Consider the following 21,256-nt stretch of genomic DNA (forward strand, 5'->3'; position numbering starts at 1 on the left):
GTACACTCCCCGGAGTGTCGGTGCAATCGCTGTGCGCGATGCGTGAGCAGTACACCGTTTGGATGATGACGTGATGATGCTTGATTGGTATCGGCTAATATGCAACAATCGTAATGCAATGCTATCTCCCGGCTTTTTGAGAAATGATCCCTCAAAGACAAAGTCGAGTTATATGGTTCACTCTAGGCCAAGTACTGTTTGCGTTTCCTCAAACGAATACTAGTCTCGAGAATCACTATCTAAGCTTCTTATGGGGCACCGCAGAGGCTCCCTTGACTTGGGGATGCCTGAGGCCACCCCACCCACTCACCAAGGAGCCTTGAGAAAGAAGCCGTGGGTGGGCGTATTCAAACCTCCTTTTATGGGATACCTACATTATTATGCGAGTGTAGGGCTGTCAAGGGCCTCGACTGACACCGGCCAACTGGAAGTTGTGCCGACGTCCGTAAAAAGAAAGAAAGAAAACGGTCACCCCAAGGGAGGGATGAGGACGGCACGCCGCCACCACACAGGGATTTTAAGGAGAGGGGTGTGGTGCACTAGCCGTCGCACACCCTTGGGCCTCCGCCTCTTGCTATCTCTCTTCCGACGTCCGTTCCTTAGGTAGCGTGGAATTTTCTTCCGTGTCAACCCGTACAACGATGTCAGCGCCACTGTCGTCTGCGGCGGCGGCGGCGGCCATCGCCGTGCTCGAGGAGTGCCACGGTGCGGCGTCGGCGGAGCGGAGGGCGTCGGCCCTCGCCGCGGCGCGCGCGGCTGCCGCGGCACTCGCAGCGGGCCGGCAGCCGGGCACGAGCAGCGCGGCGGCAGCGTGCGCAGCCTGCGCCGGGCCGTCCGCGGGAGGCGGGTCGGCCGCCTCGGGGAACTTCGCCGCCGCGGCGCAGGCGGCCGCCGCGGCGCTCGCGGCGAATCGCGGCGCGGGGAGCGGTGCTCGACCAGCGGCCACGCCGGAGGATGAGGCGCGGTTTGCAGAGGCGAAGCGCGCCGAGGCGGCGGCGGCGTTCGCGCAGTCGCTGCAGCAGGGGAAGCGGCCGCGCTGGGGCGGGCCGAACGAGCTCGCGACGCGCGACGCCGAGCAGGACGAGAAGGACGAGGCCGCCAAAGCCAAGGCGCTCTCTGGCACTCCCACAACACCGGCCTGGCTACCCGCACACTCTACTCTCACTGCCGCTGCCGCCGCACCGCCGCCGCCGCACCGCCGCCGCCGCCGCACCGGCCCGTGACGCGGCCCCGACCCGCCCGTCGCGTGCGCACACAGGCGCGGCAGGCGATCGCCGTGTCGGAGCTGTCGTCGAAGCTCGCCGCCTTCCGCAAGGACCGCGGCGTCGAGACCCAGGGCCTCGCTGTGACACACTCGGTCCGGATCGACCTCCCGGAGAGGACCCGAGAGGGCCCGAGAGGACCCGGGAGGACCCGGGAGGACCCGGGAGTAGGTCCGGATCGACATCCCGGAGGTTGCCGAGGCGAACCGCTTCAACCCGGAGGGCGGTTTCGAGCGGAACTGGGTCGCCATCCTGATTGGCAAGGAGGGGATCAACAAGCGGCGCTTCGAGGCGGAGACGGGCGCGACGCTGTACCTGCGCGGCAAGGGGACGCGCCTGCGCCACGACGGCCCCAAGGAGATCAAGAAGGCGGGGCGCGGCCAGTACCGCGTCGAGGACAAGGAGGACGCCGAGCCGATGCATGTCCTCCTCGAGGCCGACACGGAGGAGAAGCTGTCGAGGTGTGAACGGCGTCTCCTCACGGCTGCAGCTGTGAACAGGCCGACACGGAGGAGAAGCTGGACCTCGCCCGCGTCAAGCTGTGCTCGGGAGCCTAGAAGCGGAGCACAAGAGGAGCACACCGAGCGGACGCGTATTCCGCCCTCTTCCGATGCACCGCTCGCTGCCCCTCGCACTCAGACGGTGCTCCGAAATCCGCGAGACCGCCTCCCTTACCCCCGGCCTCGGCGCATTCTCGGCGCAGGCTCGGGATCCTCGAGCCAAAGGGCGAGTCGACGTCGCTCGCGCTGTACGACGATACGCAGCTCACCAAGCTCGCGATGGCAAAGACGGTCCACAAGGAGGAGTGCGCGTTTTGCGGAAAGGAGGGCCGCCACCACGCCTCCGTGCTACTTTGGAGTCGGTCATTCACGATCCTCCCGCCTGGTTCCTCATTCTTAGGAGGGCCACCACCACTCGGTCTGCCCCAACCGGAGGACCACCTTCCAGATGGCCGGCGTCCGCTGCTCCGTCTGCGGGTGACGCACCCTCGCCCTCCCCGCCGCCGCCCTCGCAGTCCGCCGCCCTATCCACCGCCGCCCTCCCCACCGCCGCCACAGCCCGCCACCTCCCGCCCCGCCCCGCCCCGCCCCGCCCCAGCTGCCGACTCGACGCCCCCGCGCCTCGTGCGCCGCAGGTCGGCCGGCCACTCGGCGCGCGACTGCAAGGGGGACCGCTCCGGCGCAGTCAAGCTCGTGCCAACGAGCGCCGCGCCGAGCACGCTGGCCGACGCCGACTACGCCGCGTTCCTCTCCGAACTCGACTCGCGCACCACCCGGTAGCCGCACTGAGGCCGCGGGCGCGCGCGTATCAGCTCCTTGTTGGCTTACTTTTTTGCAAAAATCCAAAAATTCAGGAATGAGAGGAAAAGCACTATGCAGCACAGTCTGTGTACGCGTGTTACTCCTTTTTCTCGCGCCGTCACCTCCGGCGCGGCTTTGCTGCCACGCCGGCGCCCCCTCGCCGCGGCCGCGGAGGCCGCGCCAGCTTGCGGTCGAGCAGGGCGGAGGCCTCGTCGGCGGTCACGTTGAAGACGGTGAGGTTGCGTGGGAGGGAGGCGAAGACGGGCTCGTCCTTGGCCCCGTCTCCGTCGAGGCGAACGTACCCTCCGAAGCGGCCGTACCCGACCCGCATCGCGCCGCCCCGCCGCGGGTGGTCGCCCAAGTACGCGGGGAGCGAGAGCAGCCGCAGCGCCGTCTCGAGGTCCACCGCCTAGTGAGTCAACACACTGACGCCTCATTGATTCATTCGCCGCACCGGCGTCTCGAGGTCCCGCCGCCTCGGCGTCGAGCTCGGCGGGCAGAGTCGTCCGCTTGCGCGGCACCCTCTCGCGCAAGTCGGGCGCCTCGAGGAGGCGCGGCACCAGCTCCGCCTTTCGCCCCGAGGATGGCATCCCGCGCGCCTGCGGGGGACATGCCATGGACGCGTCGTGGACGTGCCCCTCCCGAGGAGGGCGCTGGTCACGCGCCTCGAGGAAAGGTCTAGGAAAGGTCCAGGAAAGGTCCAGGAAAGGTCCAGGAAAGGTCTAGGAAAGGTCTAGGAGGGCGCTGGTCGCGCGCCTCGAGCTCCGACCGCAGCTGCGCCACCTTGAGCTTGGCCACGTCTGGCAACGCCGTCTTCTCGGCGGCGGCCGCCGCGCTGCCGCCGAGCTGCACGTACGGCCCAAAGGGGCCCCGGCGCAGCGACACCTCGAGGCCGGTCTCCGCGTCGCGCCCGAGCTCGCGGCTGGCCTCTATCAGCTCCCCGCCAGCCTCGCCGGCGCCGCGGCCGAACGGGCGCGTGTACGAGCAGGCCGGGTAGGACGAGCAGCCGACAAATGGGACTGAGCGCGAGAACTTGATCTGCAGCCGGCCGTCGGGGCAGCGCGGGCAGGCGCGCCGCCCGTCGGCGGAGCTGCCGCCCCCCTCGCCCCCCTCGCCCCCCTCGCCGCCCCCCTCGCTGCCCGCCTCGCCCGTCGCGGTGTCCGCAGGGGCCTCCTCCCCCGGGAAAAGGAGCCTGCGCCAGAGAGCGCCGCGAATCAAGGGGAATGGGAGCTCAACCACCGGCGGCGGGCTCCTCCGGGCAGGGCGGGGGTTAGGAACCAAGCCAGCGACTCGACGACCGTCTCGCGGAGCGCCTGCGTGTCTGCCTGCATCACCTGAGAGGCACAATCCAGTACGCATTGCTGGACGGCCATTCGGAGTCGTCGCCTCCGTGTCTGCCTGCATCACCTCGTCGGACATGGGGAGATATGGGGAGATATGGGGAGATATGGGGAGATATGGGGAGATACGGGGAGATCATCTCGTCGACGGCGGGGAGATATGGGGAGATATGGGGAGATATGGGGAGATATGGGGAGATCACCTCGTCGACGGCGGGGTGGAACTCGGCCCACCACTCGGACAAGAAGGCGGCCGAGTCGAGGTCAGACGCCGAGATGGCGTCGAGCTTGGCCTATCAGTAACGAGCAAGGATTACTAATTAAGAATGGCAAAAAAGAAGGAGAAGAGCTTGGCCTCGAGGGAGGCGGTGTACTCGTAGCCGACGTACCTAATCACATGTTACCGATGACGCGCCAACCGTTCATCGTTGCCTGGCGGTGTACTCGTAGTTGGCGTACCGCTCCAGCTGGGAGGTGAGGAGAGCCGTCAGCATCTGGCCGAGCGGCAGAGGGCGGAGAGAGCGCGAGACGAGCTCGGCATACCCCCGGTCCTGCAGCAGCTCGAGGGAGAGGTGGGGAGACGTGGGGAGACGTGGGGAGAGATGGGCATGCCCCCGGTCCTGCAACAGCTTGAGGATGACGGCGTAGGTCGACGGCCGCCCGATCCCAAGCTGCTCGAGCCTCTTGACGAGCCCGCCCTCGGAGTACCGCGGCGGCGGCGCGGTGAAGTGCTGCGACGGCTGCGCGCGCACCAGACACAGCTCGTCCCCCGCCTGGGGAGATATGGGGAGATATGGGGAGATATGGGGAGATCATCACGAGACACAGCTCGTCCCCCGCCGTCAGCGACTCGAGCACCGCAGCCTTGGCCTCGGCAGCCGCCCTCGCCGCAGCCGCCCTCGCCGCCGCGCCGCCCGCCGCCGCGCCGCCGCCCGCCTCGTCCACCTCGTCCACCGCCTCGCCCGCCGCACCCTTCGCCCCGTCGTCGTCGCCCGCGCCCTCCCCTCCCTCTGCGCCGCCCGCGCCGCCCGCCCCGCCGGCCGGGCGGAGCACCGCCTCGAAGCCCTCAAAGACGCGGCGCGACGCCTAGACAGGTTCCAGAAGGTTCTGAGAAAATTCCTGGAAAGCTCCTGGCCTCAAAGACGCGACGCCGACGAGCGCGCGGTGCCGGCGCCCTCGGCGGCGAGCGAGATGGAGAGCGCCTCGTGCCGCGCGGAGGCCTAAACATCGTCCACCCGGTGATCATTATGAATCAGAGAGACGGAGAGCGACCCGGGCTGCGGCGAGGGCCATCTGCGACGCGACGGCGCGCCGCCAGATGAGCTCGTACAGCTGCGCCTCCTTCGGAGGCAGCAGACCCTCGAGCGAGCTCGGCTCGACCCCAAAGTCGACCGGCCGTATCGCCTCGTGCGCCTCCTGCGCATTCTTCCGCTTGCGGTCGACGAAGCGTCGCGGCTCGGCTGGCAGCCAGTCTTCCGCCGGCGAGAAGCGCGCCTAGTCACAAGCTGCTCCTCCGTCACTACTCACTAGTACTCAGCCAGCCTTCCGCCGGCGAGAAGCGCGCCTAGTCACAAGCTGCTCCTCCGTCACTACTCACTAGTACTCAGCCAGCCTTCCGCCGGCGAGAAGCGCGCCGTGACGAGGCGCCGGGCCGCGCTGATTGCGTCCTCGCTCATCACGAGCGAGTCTGTGCGCATGTACGTGATTAGGGCGCGCCGCTCGCCTACCGGAGATGACCCGAGATCACCCTAGATCGCCCGAGATTGTGCGTGAGGAGGGCGCGCCGCTCGCCTCTCAGCTCCACCCCCTCGTAGAGCCTCTGGGCCAGCTGCATCACCACGCCGACCGGCAAAGAGAGGCGCGCCTGGTGATTGATTCGTAGTCAGCACTCGTCAATCGGTAATCCTCCCCACGCCGGCGGGGAGAGGCGCGCCGACGCGTCGAGCTGCAGCGCGGCGGTGTTGTACGGCGGCGGCGGCTTCAGCTGGCGACTCGAGCGCTTGACCGCCGTCACCCGCCACGGCGCGGCGCCTGTTCTCAACGAGCAATGCTCATGCTCGTAATCCATCCTCAGCCGCCACCCGCCACGGCGCGGCGCCGGCGAGCAAGGCCGCGGCGGAGGCGGCGGCCTCCCCGTTGGGCAAGCCTGGCGGAGCAGAGGCTGTGCGTGAAGAGTGCGTGAAGAGTGCGTGAAGAGGGAGGAGAGCGGGCGACTTCGCGGCCTCGCGCAAGCTGTGCCTTGGCTGTGTCTCGGCTGTGTCTCGGCTGTGTCTCGGCTGCCTCTCGGCTGCCTCTCGGCTGTCTCTCGGCTGTCTCTCGGCTATCTCTCGGCAATCTCTCGGCCATCTCTCGACGAGCTCTCGGCTATCTCTCGGCTATCTCTCGCCGAGCTTGCCCAGCGGCTCGCCACGCAAGGTCGTCGGCTCCGCCTCGAGCAAGCCGCCCTCCGCCGCCCCCTCGCCTGCCGGCGTGCCGGGAGGGCCGAAGCCGAGAGCGATCCGCCAGTACTCGCTCGGCGCGAAGCGCAGCACCTCCTCCTCCCTCTCGGCGAGCAGCCGCAGCGCCACGCTCTGCACGCGGCCGGCCGAGCGGCAACCGGGCAGCTTCCGCCACAGGATGGGCGAGAGGTTGAAGCCGACGAGGTAGTCGACCGCCTGCCGCGCCTGCTGGGCGCGCACGAGCGGCATGTCGATCTCGCGCGGCGCGCCGATGGCGTCGAGGACGGCCGACTTTGTGATCTCGCCAAAGGAGATGCGGCGGACGGGCTGGCCGGCCGACAGTGCCCCCTTCTCGGCGAGCAGTTGCGCGACGTGCCACGCGATGGCCTCGCCCTCGCGGTCGGGGTCAGTGGCCAGTACGACCGCGCTGCTCCGCCTCGCCGCCTGCACCAGCGCCTGCACCACCCGCCCTTTGCTCGGCGCCTGCTCAAAGACCATCTCAAACCCGCGGTCCGGCGCCACGGACCCCGGCTTCGACGGGAGCGCGCGGACGTGGCCACTGCAGGCGAGGAGCTCGTACTCGGGGCCCACAAACTTGGACAGCGTCGCAATCTTCGCCGGCGACTCGACGACCATCAGCGTCCGTCCAGGCAAGTCTCCGCCGCCGCCTCTGCTGCCGCCGCCTCTGCTGCCGCCGCCTCTGCTGCCGCTGCCTCTGCTGCCGCCGCCGCCGCCACCACTGCCCGCCGCAGCGGCTACCTTCTCATCCGGCGCTCCACCACTAGCACGAAGTCGCTTGATTAGCGCAGCCTTCACCCCGCTGACGGGCAGCCCGTGCTGAGAGCAGCGTTCCTTTAGTTGTTTGACGGTGAGCTGCTCGAGCGAGCTGTCCGGCGGCCGCGGCCTGCTGGCTGCCATGCGGGCGGCGCCGCCCCGCCAGCCCGGCAGCAGCGGCGGAATCGGGAGTCGTCGTACGGCGCCCAGGAAGAAGACCATCGACCAAAGCAGCATCAATGTCGTCGGCGTCGGCTGGTGATCGACCCCCGTGATCGACCCCACTGCTCGACGCGAGATGCCACTGCTGGAAGAATTCTTCTTGTACCCCCCCTTGCTGTAGCCTGCACTCCGCCGATGATATGTGGGTGCGTGCCGATGCGCAAGCACGGGTGGTGGATGTCCTGTTCTGGCACGAGCGCAATGAACGGGCCAGCTGCGCTCCGGCACTCTTGCGGCCGGTGACGACCATACACACTAGGTAGGTAGGTAGGTAGAAAGGTGAAGAACAGCCAGGTTTGGACTGGACACCAACGCGGTATGGGTGGACGCTGGACAGATGATGACGACACGCACGAGCGACACACAGACACAAACAAGCTCACAAGACACACAGCCAGCGGGCTGCCACACACCCTGAGTAGGCGTACACATAACTCAAGGCCATATCCTCCCTGTCGCCCCCCCCAGCACTCCACGGTGCCAAGAGAAACAAACAAGGGCACAACATCACAACAGACGACAGGAAGTGACATGCGAGGCTAGAGCAGGCTTGCTCTACCTCCAGCAATCTCGCCGGCCGGCGAGGCACGGACGAGACCGTGTGTGGGGTCTAGTGAGGTGTCTACGGACGCCCTCCTCAGAGGCTAGCTGCCTGCGGCTAGCCCTAATCTCGCACTCACAGGCGATGACAATCCAATGTATGAGTGTATGCAAGCAGAGGCGCGTGTGCTAATTCTAGGCCGTACATACGTTGGCCGTGCGTGACGGCCGACTCTTCGCTACGGGACCGGCCCCAGCTTCGGCTGAGGGCTGACAAGCTGCCGAGCCCAAATCACTGTGACAGTCGTGATTTCTTGTTGGTTTTCAAAAATCTCTCTCTCCGACTCTATTCGTGCGGCTCTGATATAGCTGAGGGAGGGTGTAGAGGATGTAGAGTGTAGAGCGCCGTAGAGCTGTAGAGATGTAGAGCTCTACATCCGCCGCGGGACGAAGCGCCTCCGTTGTAGAGCGATGTAGAGCGCGATTTTGCTGTAGAGTTTGTTGTAGAGGCTCTACAGCCAAACCGCCGGGAAGGCAGTGACTCAAAGAGGTCGAGTCGCGCTAATGGGATGTCTCCGAGCTTACTGGAGCTCTGATGGACGGCCCTGACTATCCCTGACACACAGAGAGTCACTCTGATGGCACACAACACCCCATAACTGCGTCATCACCAGCCTGCCATGCGTCGCCGGTGCCGCATTCGTCGCAGTGCTTCTTTAGCAGGCGGTGGACTGTCGGCGGCGAGGACGGTCGCATTTGCGCAAGGCGAGGCGAGCATTCAGACGCGTTGCATGCGCCATGACTCGCGCCAGCGCGTGCGGGAGCTCCTGGCTGAGCGTTGAGTCCAAGCGAGTTGCGCTGGCCACGATCGCTACGCCGAGCCGAGCTGACGCGCCGAGGCGCCGGCCAGTCGCAGCCGTGAGGCATGCCATAGCAGCAGAGGCACCTGCCACCCATTGGGCGGGCAGACAGAAGGCCAGGGCAGCACTGGCAAGTGCAACGCGCCTCATGTCGGAGAGCGACCGTGCCTCGTTCGCCGCTTATCATGTAGAGTTTGTTGTAGAGATTTCACGTTGTAGAGCGCCTCTACATCGCTCTACAACGCACGCAGTTCGTCCCGCGGCGGATGTAGAGCTCTACAGCTCTACAGCGCTCTACAGCGCTCCAGAGCGCTCTACATCTCTACAGCTCTACAGCGCTCTACGCTCTACATCCTCTACACCCTCCCTCAGTGATATAGCTGACCGCGTTTTGGGAGGGAGACGCGAGGCGCCTTGTTGCCCGAGAGGGCCTTATTTGGAACACACCGGCGGGCGCTTTCGAGGCGAGCGTATGCATTTTTCTAGAGCCGTAGTGTGCGGGAACTACTTTGCGGGACGATAGCTACTACTGACTGCGCCCGGCGCGCAGCGCCGAAGAAAAGTTTGAGATAAATGCTACAAGTCTACAAATTGCTAACCCCCCCCCCCCCCCCAAGTGGCCAAGTCTCTAGGCGCTCCGAGACGACCAACGTTTGGTAAAAGTCGCACTCACCCCTTACTCGATCAAAATTGTAAAAGCACCCGAGGCTCCAGAAACCTAACCCTCAGACTATGGCCCACGTCGCTTGTGCCTTGACGGGATGACACACAATGGCCATCCCGCCGCCCCTTGGGCACCTTGGCCGCCCCCCGCGCGCCGCTGGCGTAAGTAGCGCCACGTACGGCCAGAGCAATATACCCCATATATTGCGTGTTATTTATGTTTATATCGCCGCTGTCTCTCAGGAACAGGACTCAGCCCGGCGCGACAAAATTCGGATGCGTAAGGGCTAAGCCTAAGTAAGGCACCAGGGGAGGGAATTAAGGGAAAGGCGAGGCTTCAGAGCCGTGCGCGACGCTTGCCCTCATCACACGCGGCCACAACACCAATTGAGCCCCGCGCGGTGGGCCTCTGCGGTAGCGTGAGTGGTCGGAGGTGCGTCCCTTCGCCGAGGACCTTCGGCTTCTTGTCCTGCAACGACGCAAACGCGTTGTTCAGCATCGCGACTAGCCCCTCAAAGGAGCCGCAGGGGCGCGTGCTGCCGGCTGACGCATGATATAGTATCATCAAAATACACTATACAGTGTGATGCGACGTCCGCGCCTCTCCTCCGCTACAAAGTCGCCTAATCCAACTCAGCCCCTCGCGCCCTCTCGCCGCGGGCTCGTTCGCCGCGCGTCCTCCTCGCCGTCGAGGCTCCCCGGCGGCGGCGGCGCGCCTCCGCCCGAGCGCGTTCAACAGCCCGGCGAGGTTGAGGCGCGCGCTCGGCCGCGTGCCGCAGTCGCGTGCGCGGCATGGTGCGCGGTGTGGGCGACACCGCCGCGCAGCGCGCGCTGCCGCGTCGGCAGGCCGTGCGGCACGGACCACGGTGCTCGAGCCACGGTGCAGCGCGCTGTGCCGCTGGGCGCTGGCCGGACGACCGCCGGAGACTCGGCGGAGAGGATTCTGTGCGCCGTGCGCGGCCTTGCTGGTTGCTCGCAGGAGTTCGGGTGCTCTCTAGGTAGTCTTACTCTAAAAGCACGATTGGCAGCTTTAACTAGCCGCGTCTGAGCAGCACGCCCCCCGGGCCTGTCCCCGCGCGCATCGGGCGATATCGAACCACCATCGGCCAGGCATTCAGGCTGCATCAGCGTCAGCCTCCCTCCAGCTCCCGAACCATCGCACTAGCCGCGAGGTCTCTCCAAGAGAGAGAGAGGGAGTCCGTCCGCTCTCTCGTTCTCTCGCCCGTGACAGACACAAGACAGCGAGGTCCGCGCACGGGGAAGGGGGCACGGCACAGCGGTTGGTGGCACGAGTCGTCCCTCACTTTCGGCTGGGCGAACTCATTTCGCCGCCCTGCACCGGCAGGTACGAGGTGCTTTCCCTCGCCTTGGGCTGCCAGGCGTACAGAAAGATGGAGGCGATCACGAGCGCCGCGCCGCTCCAGAAGACCTGGTTGGGCTGAAAGTTGAAGAGCGGAATGGAGGCCTACATTGCGAGCGCCAGGGTTGGAATACGGCACCGTGCCGTGATCTCGGAGCGTCGCGGGACTACGAGGGCTGCAAACACAGCGGAGCACAGCGGAACGCGACCCCTCTCGAGTGCTAGCCGGGAGGCGCGGATCCTGCAGTCTTCGTCTAGGGACCGAGATCTTGGGAGATCTGGGGAGATCTGGGGAGATCAGCAGTCTTCATCTAGGGACGGAGTACGAGGCACGAGAGGATGATTGCGATGGCCATCGCCAGGTTCTTCAGGTTGTTATCGGCGAAGCGAATCACGACCGCCACCAGCAGCCCGCCTGTGGATGAGTCGCCGACGCGTCATGGGACGTGTCGCGGCTCTGCCCGATCGCCACGAGCAGCCGCACCGAAGGCAAACATGCACACCACCGCCCACGTCACGGGGCAGAAGCCGTGCAGCCAGCCCTGCGACTGCACCTTTCCCCAGTCGCGCTGCCATACGGCGAAGAGCTGCAGTGGGATCGAAAAGATGCACAGCTGCACGTTGCGCACCCAGAGCGACGTCTTGTCGCCTGCGGCGCGATCAAGCCGGACGATCAAGCCGAGACGAGCGGGCGGGGCGCAAGCGAGGCGTCGGGCGACGGCGGCGGCGGCGGTGGTGAGGGCGGTGCTGAGGGCGGTGGCGGGCTGGGTGGCGGCGGGCTGTGAGAGAGGGCGGTGGCCATAGCGGCGGCGGCGAGCGTGGTGGCGGGCTCGGCGGCGGCGGGCTGGGCGGCGGTGGCGTGCGGGCGCGCACCCTTGAGGATCTTTTCGAGATAGACGGAGGCGAAGCCGGAGCAGACGGAGACGCCGAGCGCGGCGAGCACGCCCGTCATGTCGCCCTTGGACCCGCCATTGGCGGCATCCTGCGCGCGCGCGGCGGCCGTCTGTGAGGCGAGTGCTGCGGCGTGGCACGCTGGCGGCGGCGCGGGGAAGACTGGCGCGTCGGTGTGCGAGGAGTCGCCGCCGCCGCGCCGGCGCGCGCGCGGGACAGACCTGCTGCGACCACTGCGCCGTCACCACTCCTGCTACAAGCACGCAAAGAGCGAGCCTGCGTCACGAGGGTGCCAGAGTCAGCGCGGGGAGACGGAGTCGAGGCCGCCTCTTCAGAGCATCGCGTGCGCGCAGGGGGCAGCGGATACAGCTGAGTGCGGCTGGGCATCGTCGAGCACGGAGTCTCACGGGACCGTGCTCCCCATCTAGCAGCGCGAGCCACTGGTTGCAGCGCAGCGACTTTGAGAGGATGACGACGCCAAAGATGGCGGTGGAGAGGGTCTTGGTCTGGTAGAGCAGCTGGAGGAGGGCCGCCTCGAGGTGGCTCGCCGCGATGAACTGCAGGTTGTTTTGCACCGTGTAGCACAGCGCCGGCACTGCAACCTTGAGCGTGTCGAGCTTCCGATCCCAAATGTCTGTCTTGAGCCGCGCCAGCGTGGCACACGGCCCGCCCTCGAGGCAGAAGAGGATGGTGGCGCAGCAAAAGGTGAGCTTCAGCAGCTCCGCAAAGAGCACGGCGACCGACGTCTGCGAGCGGCGGGGTCGACATCGGGCTCAGAGAGAGAGCGCGCAGGAGCGCAGAGAGCGCGCGCAGAGCCGCGGGAGAGCAGAGACCCGCTGTGCGGCAGTGAACTCGGACTGCGGCTGCGCTGGCGAGGCGGCGGCGGCGGCGGCGGCGGGGCCGGCGGAGGCGGCGCGGCGCGCCACGTAGCCCTCGCACTCGCCGCCCGCCACCCGCGAGTATCGGAGCAACAGCACGTGGCTGCTGTTTTGGACGATGACCAGCCCGAGCGAGCCGTACTTTAGGACGGAGCTCTCGCTCCAGCCGGCTCCTCTCTCCTCTCCACGGTTGGGGGTCAGCGGCTGGGTCTCGGACTCCTCTCCTTCAGCTGATGCCATGAACCTGCCAGCAGCCACACCGCTGCCCGCACGCCGCGAACTTGCGAAAGAATTTTACAAAGCAACACTACTGGCACTAACACAGGTACACCTGCGAAAGAATGTTGCAGTCGCAGGGCGACGGCTAGCGCATCACACCCCTCTCTTAAAATCCCTGTGTGGTGGCGCGGCGTGCCGTCCTCCCATCCCTCCCTCGGGTTGTAGACTCCAACCCCAACCACCCATGGGTGCTCCTCTCCCAATAGGCGGACCAATTATTTATTTATGGGTGGCTTATTCGTTCGACCGCTTTATTGCCGCGATCAAAACTAGGTACACGCCAAACACCAGACGACATGTACTCCCACCCGACAACCGGCAAAACGCTGTCGTGAGCCAGCCGCTTTTGCGGCAGCCGACCGCGGAGATCGAGCGCGCCGCGTGCGCGGAGATCGACATGGCGAGGCGGCCGTCATCCCGTACGATGCCGCTGGCGCCGCGGCGCGAGCCTGCGGCTCGGTGGAGGGCTCCACGCTCGGCGCGGCGGAGGTGCGCCGGACTGCACCACTCCCGCACCACCCCCGACTCGGAGCGGTGCAGTTCATATGAAACTGCGCACCGCTCCGGTGCACCGCTCCCGTGCGCAATTAGGAGCGGGGGTGGGCCAGGTGGCGTGCCCCTCTAATGGGGGGTGGCGTTCCCACGGGGGCTGCCTTCCCACGAGCGGGCCACATCTTCCTACAAGGGACACCTCGCACGGGACTGGCGCCCAGGGTAGGCGACGGCTAGCGCATCACACTCCTCTCCTTAAAATCCCTGTGTGGTGGCGGCGTGCCGTTCTCCCATCCCTCCCTTGGGTTGGCTGTTTTCTTTCTTTCTTTCTGGCGCGCACTGGCACTAACACAGGTACACCTGCGAAAGAATGTTGCGTCGCAGGGCGTCGGCTAGCGCATCACACCCCTCTCCTTAAAATCCCTGTGTGGTGGCGGCGTGCCGTCCTCCCATCCCTCCCTCGGGTTGTAGACTCCAACCCCAACCACCAATGGGTGCTCCTCTAGTAGTGCAGTGCCAGCCACGCATCAAGCTTCAAGGATACACACGGCGCCCCCCTGAGATTTGATTGAGATGTAGACGAGCTCGCATCTCGCAAGCTCGCGCATGTGTTTCGTCGATCGGCCGTCCTCTTCAGACTTCACACATCTCATTGAGATTGTTATTCAAATTCCATGTTCACAGCAAATTGTCTCCCCTTTCTAGCATGCCAACATATCCGGGTGAGCATAGCAAATTGCCCTATCCCTCACGCTCTCGGCCCTGCCGGCTTCGGAGGAGGCTAATACACGCCGTGTGCGTGGCCCACCCTCGCGCAGTGTGTGTGTGTAGCTGTCTGTGTCTGTGTCTGTGTCTGTGTCTGTGTTCCTGTCGTGTCGTGTGTGTCGTGTGTGACTCTCGCACTAGCTCTCGCCCTCTCGCGAGCCTCGCCTTCCTCGACGGGATAACTTTCCGCGTCCCTTTTGTCCCTTTTGCTGCCCCTCTTTGCTCCCTTTTCCCTCGCCGCGTAACTTGCGCCCCTTTTAAAAAATTTAATTTGTTTCTTTAAACCCTTTTTTTCACCACCTGAGATCCCGAATCTCAGCCCTGCAATTATGACCCCAACTGCCCTGCCCTGCCCCGCCCTGCCCTGCCGTACTGCCCTGCCCGCACACTGCCGCACAACTGCCCTGCCCGATCCCCTACCTGCCCCGGGTGTGAAACCCACACTGCCCTGCGCCCTGCCCAAAGCACACTGCCGGGGTGTGAATACCTGCCCGCTCGCGAGGTCTCGGAGAAGGGTACACGTATATGGGGTTGTCTCTTGTCTGTTTTCTTTCTTTCTTTTTCGCGGGGTCGCTTAGGCGGCTCCCGTGGTGTACCTGTGCGTTAGTGCCAGTGCGCGCCAGTCAGTCCAGTGTCGCGCGAGCGGCGAGGGAGTCCGGCCGCAAAAATTCTTTTCGGGCGCTGAGCCGACGACCAATAGGCGGACGGGACGGCGGCGAGGGTATATACGTCTATTGTAAAGGGGAAGGACCCTGAGTTGCACAGGGGTTGTGCGTTAGGCCCTCCTGCTCGGCTCCAGCGAGTAGACAAGTGTTGTGTCATCAACAGAGTAGAAAGATCTGACCTCGGGGCCGATGTGACCAAGCGCTGGTAGCGCGGTTTCACCTCACACCCATGGTCTCACACAGTGTGCCGGCAGTCGCCGAGCAGTGTCGCTCACACAAGCCGCCTGTCGCAAAGAGCTGCATGCCACCGAAGGCGCTGTCGAGGTTCGCCGAGCGCGGCGCAGGTTGGAGGAAGCCGTCACCGACGAGCGCGTTGGACTTTTCACTCCGGACAAAGACGGCGGCACGCACACGAGACGGTCGTGTAGCCGTCTTAGGCTCTTAGCGGCGAGGCGCTCACTCACTCACGGTCCACACCCTTTACAACGATTGGAGAGAGCGAGAGGGAGGGAGGGAGGGAGGGAGGGAGAGAGGGGGGGGGGGGGGGGAAAAAAAAAGAAGTGCACAACACAAAATTCGCGTTCATGCCAACCCGCCGGAATTCAAAGGTATACGTTCGTCGCTCAAGGTCAAGGACGGGGGACTCATCCTTCCAGGACTTAGTCGCTCGTTTCAGGCCCCTTGCCACACACAGAACAATGGGCTGCCACTCTAGCAAGAACGCGGACGCACGCGCCGTCAGCGGCAGTTTTGTCAGCGACGAGGCGCCAGCTGCTTCCTCTTACGGCGTCAACTTCTCCCTTTCTCTGATGAACATTACGGTTGACAAGGCGGCCAAGGAAAAGTACGCCAACGTTGCCGCCGGTTACAAGCTCACCACCTTGAAGCTGTGGTCCTGGAACGATACCGACCTGCTCGATGCGCTATCCAGCGCATACACAGCGGCCGGGCAAGAAGCTCGAGGTCATGATCATGGTTCCGCAGGACGAAGTCATTGCCTTCGCCGACTCGGCAGAGAAGGCAAAGGAGCTGCTGCCCATCCTCAGCAGGTACCACTTTGTGAGGAGCATCGCGGTTGGCAACGAGCCCGATCTCCCCGGTGGAAACCCTCCGCAAGGCAAGGATCTCGACATCTTCCAGAAGCTGCCGATGGCAGTCGCTAATGTGCAAGCTGCGCTGCAAGGCTCCCCGTCAGGCTCTGGCATTGTGGTCACGGTGCCCTTCTCCAATGGTGTGGTGGGGCCAAACAATGGTGACTGGGGTGACGTGATCATCAAGAAGGCCAACCAGAAGGTGGTTGAAGCGTGCATGCCCAACCTGGACTTCTGGGCTTTCAACCCTTACCCCTACTTCAGCTTTGAGGGCGTTCCGACGGGCGTCGACAAGACGACTTGGCAAGACTGGGTGCTTGGCGACGCCAAGACCCCTTTCGGCACCCCCCCCTTTAGCAGCATGCTGGAGTCGCAGCTCTACAACATGCGCCACGCGCTGGACAAGCTCAGCAAGAGCGCGGGGTCGAAGCAGATTGCCATCACCGAAACCGGATGGCCGACGGAACCAAGCGCGGTTGGCGCATCGATTGCAAACGCGCGCCTCTTCTACCAGGACATGCGCCGCGACCTAGGCCGCATGACGACGACGTACAACCTCGTGCCCGGTTACGTCTTCCTTTTTGAACTCTTTGACGAGGCAAAGAAGACGGGAAACCCAGCAGAGGCACATTGGGGATTGCTCAACCAGGACGGAACCCCCAAGCTTGGCTTGACGGAGTTCGTCCTCCCCCCATCTTTCTCGGCAACAAAGCCCTGACCGGAAGGAGCCCGTTGAGTGGACTGACTGTGTGTGTGTGTGTGTGTGTGTGTGTGTGTGTGTGTGTGTGTGTGTGTGTGTGTGTGTGTGTGTGTGTGTGTGTGTGTGTACTGTCCCACAGCGCAGCCAATGATCGTCCCTCTCTTGCAGCCCACTCTTGTGAGCGAACCCGATGTGTGCCGTCTAGCGCGAATTCCCCCCCCCCCCCCCCCCAAAAGAAATCTGTTCAAGTCCGCCGCCGCTATTTTGCGCTATAAAGAAGAAATCGCCGGTGGCCTGGCGAGGTACTTCCAGCCTGCTGTGGGAACAGCTGAACGCTGCTCCCAAAAGGCTCGCCCCAGCATGGCGGGTTCCCTCGCCGTCCCCCGGGCAAGGGGGGACGTGGGCGAGGTACGACCGCACTCTCGTGCCTCGGGTTTGCTCGCGCGCTCCAGAGCTCACGGGCTTCAATGAGTCGAGGGTCCCCCGGCCCGCGGTGTCGGTGTGCCGTGAGTGCGCCGGCTGCCTGGCTACGGAGGCAATGCGGAACCTGCCGCGAGTGCCTTGACCGGCCGCGGCTTGGCGGTAAGGGCGTTCGCAAAAAGCTGTGCCGCCGTCGCAAATGCCAAAACCCTCAGCACGCAGGGCGTATCCATGTCACCGCCGCTCCCGCCGCCGGGGTGTCCTCCGCCAGCCCGCTCCCGCTTGACGCAAAGCTTGCCTCAGCTTCTCCGGCAGGCGCGAGCGCACCTCTCGCGGCTCGGGCGCCTCCCTGCTCCGCTCGGCTGCCTCGTCGCCTCCATCCGGGCGTCCTCCGCCTCCGCCTTCCGCCTCCGCCTCCGCTTCCGCCGCCGCCTCCTCCTCCTGCTCCTCCGCCCCCTGCCTCTGCCTCCGCCTCCGCCACCTCCTCGTTTCCGCCCTAGGCCGTCCCCGGCTGCTTCTGCTCTCGCGTAATTTCTCGGCATGCCGGAGAAGAGAATTCACGCCGCCGAAAAAGAATTCATGCCGCCGGCACGCCGAAAAAGAATTGAGAAAAAACCGATGGCCGTATTTTACTCTCGCTCCAGCCGGCTCCTCTCCTCTAAGTCAGCTGAAGCCATAAACCTGATATTTGTTTGTAAACCTGCCAGCGCCGCACGACACAACTCTCGTTGCAAAAGAATTCGGGCTGCTATTAGCTTGCCTGTGGCGAAGCGGTCGAGTGCACGGAGCTAAGACCTAAGTGCCAAGACGACCTCGCGGGGGTCGCTCAGCGGCTCCCGCGTTTACATCAGACTAAAAATTCTTTTCGGCGCTCAGCATCGGATGCCCGCGAGGTGCTCGTCCGGTGGCCCGGAGCTCGTGACCTCAAACGATGGGGGTGCCGAGCGGCGGCGTGGGCGGGAGAGGGCTCTGTCGGCCGAAGCTGGCCTCTTGTCCGGCCAGCGGGAAGTCGACGCCGTTAGAGAGGCGTGAATGCATCCTCCTGGACTATCTCTCCTGGAGATGTCTGCATTATTTATTTATACACTAGGCACGGGACTGGCGCGCACTGGCACTAACACAGGTACACAAGGCAAAAGAATTATGAAGGGCGCTCGAGTGCAGGGAGCTAACTTGTGTTAGTGCCAGTCGATGTCGCCGGGTGAGAGCGAATGGCGCGGTTCTCTCTCTCTCCCAATAGGCGGACCAATTATTTATTTATACACTAGGCACGGGACTGGCGCGCACTGGCACTAACACAGGTACACAAGGCAAAAGAATTATGAAGGGCGCTCGAGTGCAGGGAGCTAACTTGTGTTAGTGCCAGTCGAAGTGGCCGAAGCGCGTGTAATTCTTTTGTGCTAGCCGATAGGCGGACCAATAGGCGGACGGGACGGCGGCGAGAGTGTACGAAGCGACTCGCCCTGATCGTGCCGTCAACCGCTCTCTACTTCATGGGCGGCGGGACCCGGAGAGAGTCTCAGAGCGAGCCGGGTGGCAGCCAGAAGACCATCTTCATCTCCTGCTCTGCGCTCATCCGCGAGACGAAGCTCTGCGTCGGCGGCGAGCACCAGGCAGAACTCGACTCGCTGCTGTCGAGGCTTGCCGCGCGCGAGATTCAGGCGGAGGCGGCGGTGAAGCAGCTGATGGCCATCGTCGGCTCGACCGTTGTCCAGCAGGCCGGCCTCAGTGCCATCAACCTGCAGAAGGGGATCCTGCCGCATGGCTGGATTGAGTACATCGACGATGCGACGCGCAGGCCATACTACTACAACGTGCACACGAAGGAGACGACGTGGTACAAGCCGGAGGCGCCGGACGCACCCCCGCCCCTGCCGCTTGCCGATGAGGACGGCGTGGACACCAGCGTATTCACAAATCATCGCATCAGTTTGTCGGGCGAGATCTAGTTGCACGGCCACGGGCGAGGCTGTGAGAGGAGGGGGAGGGGAGCTCGGCGCTCCAGCTGTCGCAGGCACTCGCGCACGCGGACACACGCCGCTCACGGGGGTGCCCGTGCGATTGCGAGCATTCGCGTTGTCACCGCTGTCGCTGGTCCAGACGCGGCAGAGCCTCTCGGCTTCGACACGCTGGGAAGTTCTGGATTTGAGTTCTCCCGTATATGTGCATGTGCTTGACCATTCGAAAGAGCGGTCGGCCGGAGATATGTACGTACCGCGATATCGCGAGCGCGCCGCCACGCCCCGTGTGCTGCAGTACGCCGTCTCGGTACTCGGACTCGGGTCTCGGCCGCTCTAGTTCCTTCCTCCACCTTCGTGCTTCGACCTTCGTCACACACACACACAAGAGAGAGAGAGAGAGAGAGAGAGAGAGAGAGAGAGAGAGAGAGAGAGAGAGAGAGAGAGAGAGAGAGAGAGAGAGAGAGAGAGAGAGAGAGAGAGCATCAAATCCCCCCCCCCCCCCCACCCCCTTTCCCCCAATGTTGTCATCAAAAGAGCAACAAAAGAGTCACAGCCGTTTGTGACGATGAGTTTTGCCAGTCCCGGGCATAACTCAACCCTGCCCGTGCCTTTTTCCGTTCGTTCTGGTGTAAGCGCGTATTCCCGGAACAGCGTTATTGCGCGGCGGACGTCCGCACAACATTCATCGGTACAGCGTCCGTCCCCAATAACGCGCATCACGTCCTAAACGCAGTAAAGTTGAAGGCAAAACTCAACGAGGGCATGTTTGCATTCTTGAAACCGTGCGCCAACCAGCCCTCTGGAGCCACAACATGTCGCTGGAGCATGAGCGTGTGCAATCAGTGCCAAAGGTCGGCCTCAAGGTGCGAGCCGAGAACTCAGATTCTGAGCCTGGAGACGGCGACGGCGTGACAGGGAGCAGCCTCGTGGCCCGCGCCCGATCGGATGAGGGCGACCAGCGCTTTTCCCATGCTGATCTGCTGGAGCCAATTGAGAAGGAGTCATACTACCCTTCCGGTGCGCACTGCCGCGTAGCTCGTCTCTAGTAGCGCCGCGGCTAGACGTGCCGCAGACGAGCGGCGTCTGACCTTTGTCCCTCTCGCGCACAGGAGAGCGGAAGCGATGCCACTCGGCGTGTGTGGGGTGCATGAAGAGGCGAGTCCGCTGCGTCATGCTCAAGTGCGGCGCATGTTCCAACTGCGTGGACCGTGGGATTCCCTGCATCCCGCGCGTGGGCCGCAAACGTGGGCCGCCGGCTCTGGAGGAGCGAATGGATCGCGCCATCTCCTTTGCCATGGCAACGCAGTACTCTGCGCAACTGGCGGGAGCGGCCCAACCGTATGGGGCCGCCATGCACTCGCCGCACCTATCAGGGGGGCAGGCGGCCTACGCCGCCGCCGTTCCGCTGAATCCACACGGGCGGCCGGTGCCGATTCAGCCCCAGATGAGTCCGCAGATGATGTTGCACCAACCGCAAATGCAGCAAATGCAGCTGCCGCAAACAGCCCATCTGATGTACCCGCAGATGCAGCACCAGGAGCAACTCTACCAGCGATATGCGCAGATGCAAGCACAAGGGCAAACGCCGCTGACCCCTACGCTGCAGCACCAGTTGACGATGCAGCAGCCGCATCCGGCGTCCCTCGCGCCCGCACCGCAAGCACAGCAGTCACATGCACCGCCTCAGCCGCTTGCGATGCAAACGCAGCAAACACAGCAGACGCAACTGCAGCAGCTGCTACCTCAGCAGCCGCAGCCGCTGCCTCAGCAGCAGCAGCCGCTGCCGTCGCCGCCGCAGCACCCAATAGTGCTGCCGTCGCAGCAGCTTCAGACCCAAACGACTCAGCAGCAATCGCCGCAGCAGCCCCAGCCTCTGCCGTCGCAGCAGCACTCGCCGCAGCCGCTGCCTCAGCAACAGCAGCCGCCGCAGCACCCACTAGTGCTGCCATCGCAGCAGCCTCAGCCCCAAACACCTCAGCAGCACTCGTCGCAGCAGCCCCAGCCCCAGCCTTTGCCGTCACAGCAGCCCTCGCCGCAGCCGCTGCCTCAGCAACAGCAGCCGCTGTCGTCGCCGCCGCAGCACCCACTAGTGCTGCTGTCGCAGCAGCCTCAGCCCCAAACGACTCAGCAGCACTCGTCGCAGCAGCCCCAGCCCCAGCCTTTGCCGTCACAGCAGCCCTCGCCGCAGCCGCTGCCTCAGCAACAGCAGCCGCTGTCGTCGCCGCCGCAGCACCCACTAGTGCTGCTGTCGCAGCAGCCTCAGCCCCAAACGACTCAGCAGCAATCGCCTCAGCCGCAGCCCCAGCTTCTGCCGTTGCAGCAGCCCTCGCCGCAGCTGCCTCAGCAACAGCAGC

At 64.5% G+C, this 21,256-nt stretch overlaps 6 protein-coding genes across 6 annotated transcripts; 4 read left to right on the top strand and 2 right to left on the bottom strand.

The window, feature by feature from the left end:
- Positions 1–380: 380 nt before the first annotated feature.
- EMIHUDRAFT_230380 (hypothetical protein) lies at positions 381–2,542 on the top strand (the record flags this gene model as incomplete). The annotated part of the gene is made up of 6 exons (XM_005785161.1): positions 381–386; positions 1,259–1,357; positions 1,434–1,723; positions 1,966–2,053; positions 2,163–2,239; positions 2,398–2,542. 6 exons carry the CDS (start codon positions 381–383, stop codon positions 2,540–2,542), a joined length of 705 nt encoding a protein of 234 aa, XP_005785218.1.
- Positions 2,543–2,681: 139 nt separating this feature from the next.
- On the bottom strand, positions 2,682–7,352 carry EMIHUDRAFT_467912 (hypothetical protein; the record flags this gene model as incomplete). The annotated part of the gene is made up of 10 exons (XM_005785162.1): positions 2,682–2,972; positions 3,085–3,162; positions 3,347–3,755; positions 3,842–3,897; positions 4,107–4,190; positions 4,253–4,292; positions 4,363–4,676; positions 4,762–4,989; positions 5,176–5,397; positions 6,435–7,352. The coding sequence occupies 10 exons, from the start codon at positions 7,350–7,352 to the stop codon at positions 2,682–2,684; spliced, it is 2,640 nt and encodes an 879-aa protein (XP_005785219.1).
- A 3,348-nt stretch (positions 7,353–10,700) lies between these two features.
- Positions 10,701–12,769, bottom strand: EMIHUDRAFT_230385 (hypothetical protein; the record flags this gene model as incomplete). Its single annotated transcript, XM_005785163.1, has 7 exons — positions 10,701–10,865; positions 11,087–11,175; positions 11,245–11,409; positions 11,634–11,742; positions 11,873–11,901; positions 12,064–12,397; positions 12,578–12,769. The coding sequence occupies 7 exons, from the start codon at positions 12,767–12,769 to the stop codon at positions 10,701–10,703; spliced, it is 1,083 nt and encodes a 360-aa protein (XP_005785220.1).
- A 3,413-nt stretch (positions 12,770–16,182) lies between these two features.
- Positions 16,183–16,539, top strand: EMIHUDRAFT_314118 (hypothetical protein; the record flags this gene model as incomplete). The annotated part of the gene is made up of 1 exon (XM_005785164.1): positions 16,183–16,539. The coding sequence occupies one exon, from the start codon at positions 16,183–16,185 to the stop codon at positions 16,537–16,539; it is 357 nt and encodes a 118-aa protein (XP_005785221.1).
- A 1,816-nt stretch (positions 16,540–18,355) lies between these two features.
- EMIHUDRAFT_441756 (hypothetical protein) lies at positions 18,356–19,151 on the top strand. Its single transcript, XM_005785165.1, has one exon. The coding sequence runs from the start codon at positions 18,435–18,437 to the stop codon at positions 18,888–18,890; it is 456 nt and encodes a 151-aa protein (XP_005785222.1). The 5' UTR covers positions 18,356–18,434; the 3' UTR covers positions 18,891–19,151.
- Positions 19,152–19,714: 563 nt separating this feature from the next.
- EMIHUDRAFT_230389 (hypothetical protein) lies at positions 19,715–20,494 on the top strand (the record flags this gene model as incomplete). Its single annotated transcript, XM_005785166.1, has 3 exons — positions 19,715–19,919; positions 20,012–20,363; positions 20,440–20,494. 3 exons carry the CDS (start codon positions 19,715–19,717, stop codon positions 20,492–20,494), a joined length of 612 nt encoding a protein of 203 aa, XP_005785223.1.
- Positions 20,495–21,256: the final 762 nt, after the last annotated feature.

This window comes from Emiliania huxleyi, assembly GCF_000372725.1.
Source record: "Emiliania huxleyi CCMP1516 chromosome Unknown EMIHUscaffold_163, whole genome shotgun sequence".
Taxonomy (NCBI): domain Eukaryota; phylum Haptophyta; order Isochrysidales; family Noelaerhabdaceae; genus Emiliania; species Emiliania huxleyi.

Excerpts from the sequence above, each read along its gene's own strand:
- EMIHUDRAFT_441756 (XM_005785165.1), top strand. The coding sequence starts at position 18,435 with ATGGGCGGCGGGACCCGGAGAGAGTCTCAGAGCGAGCCGGGTGGCAGC.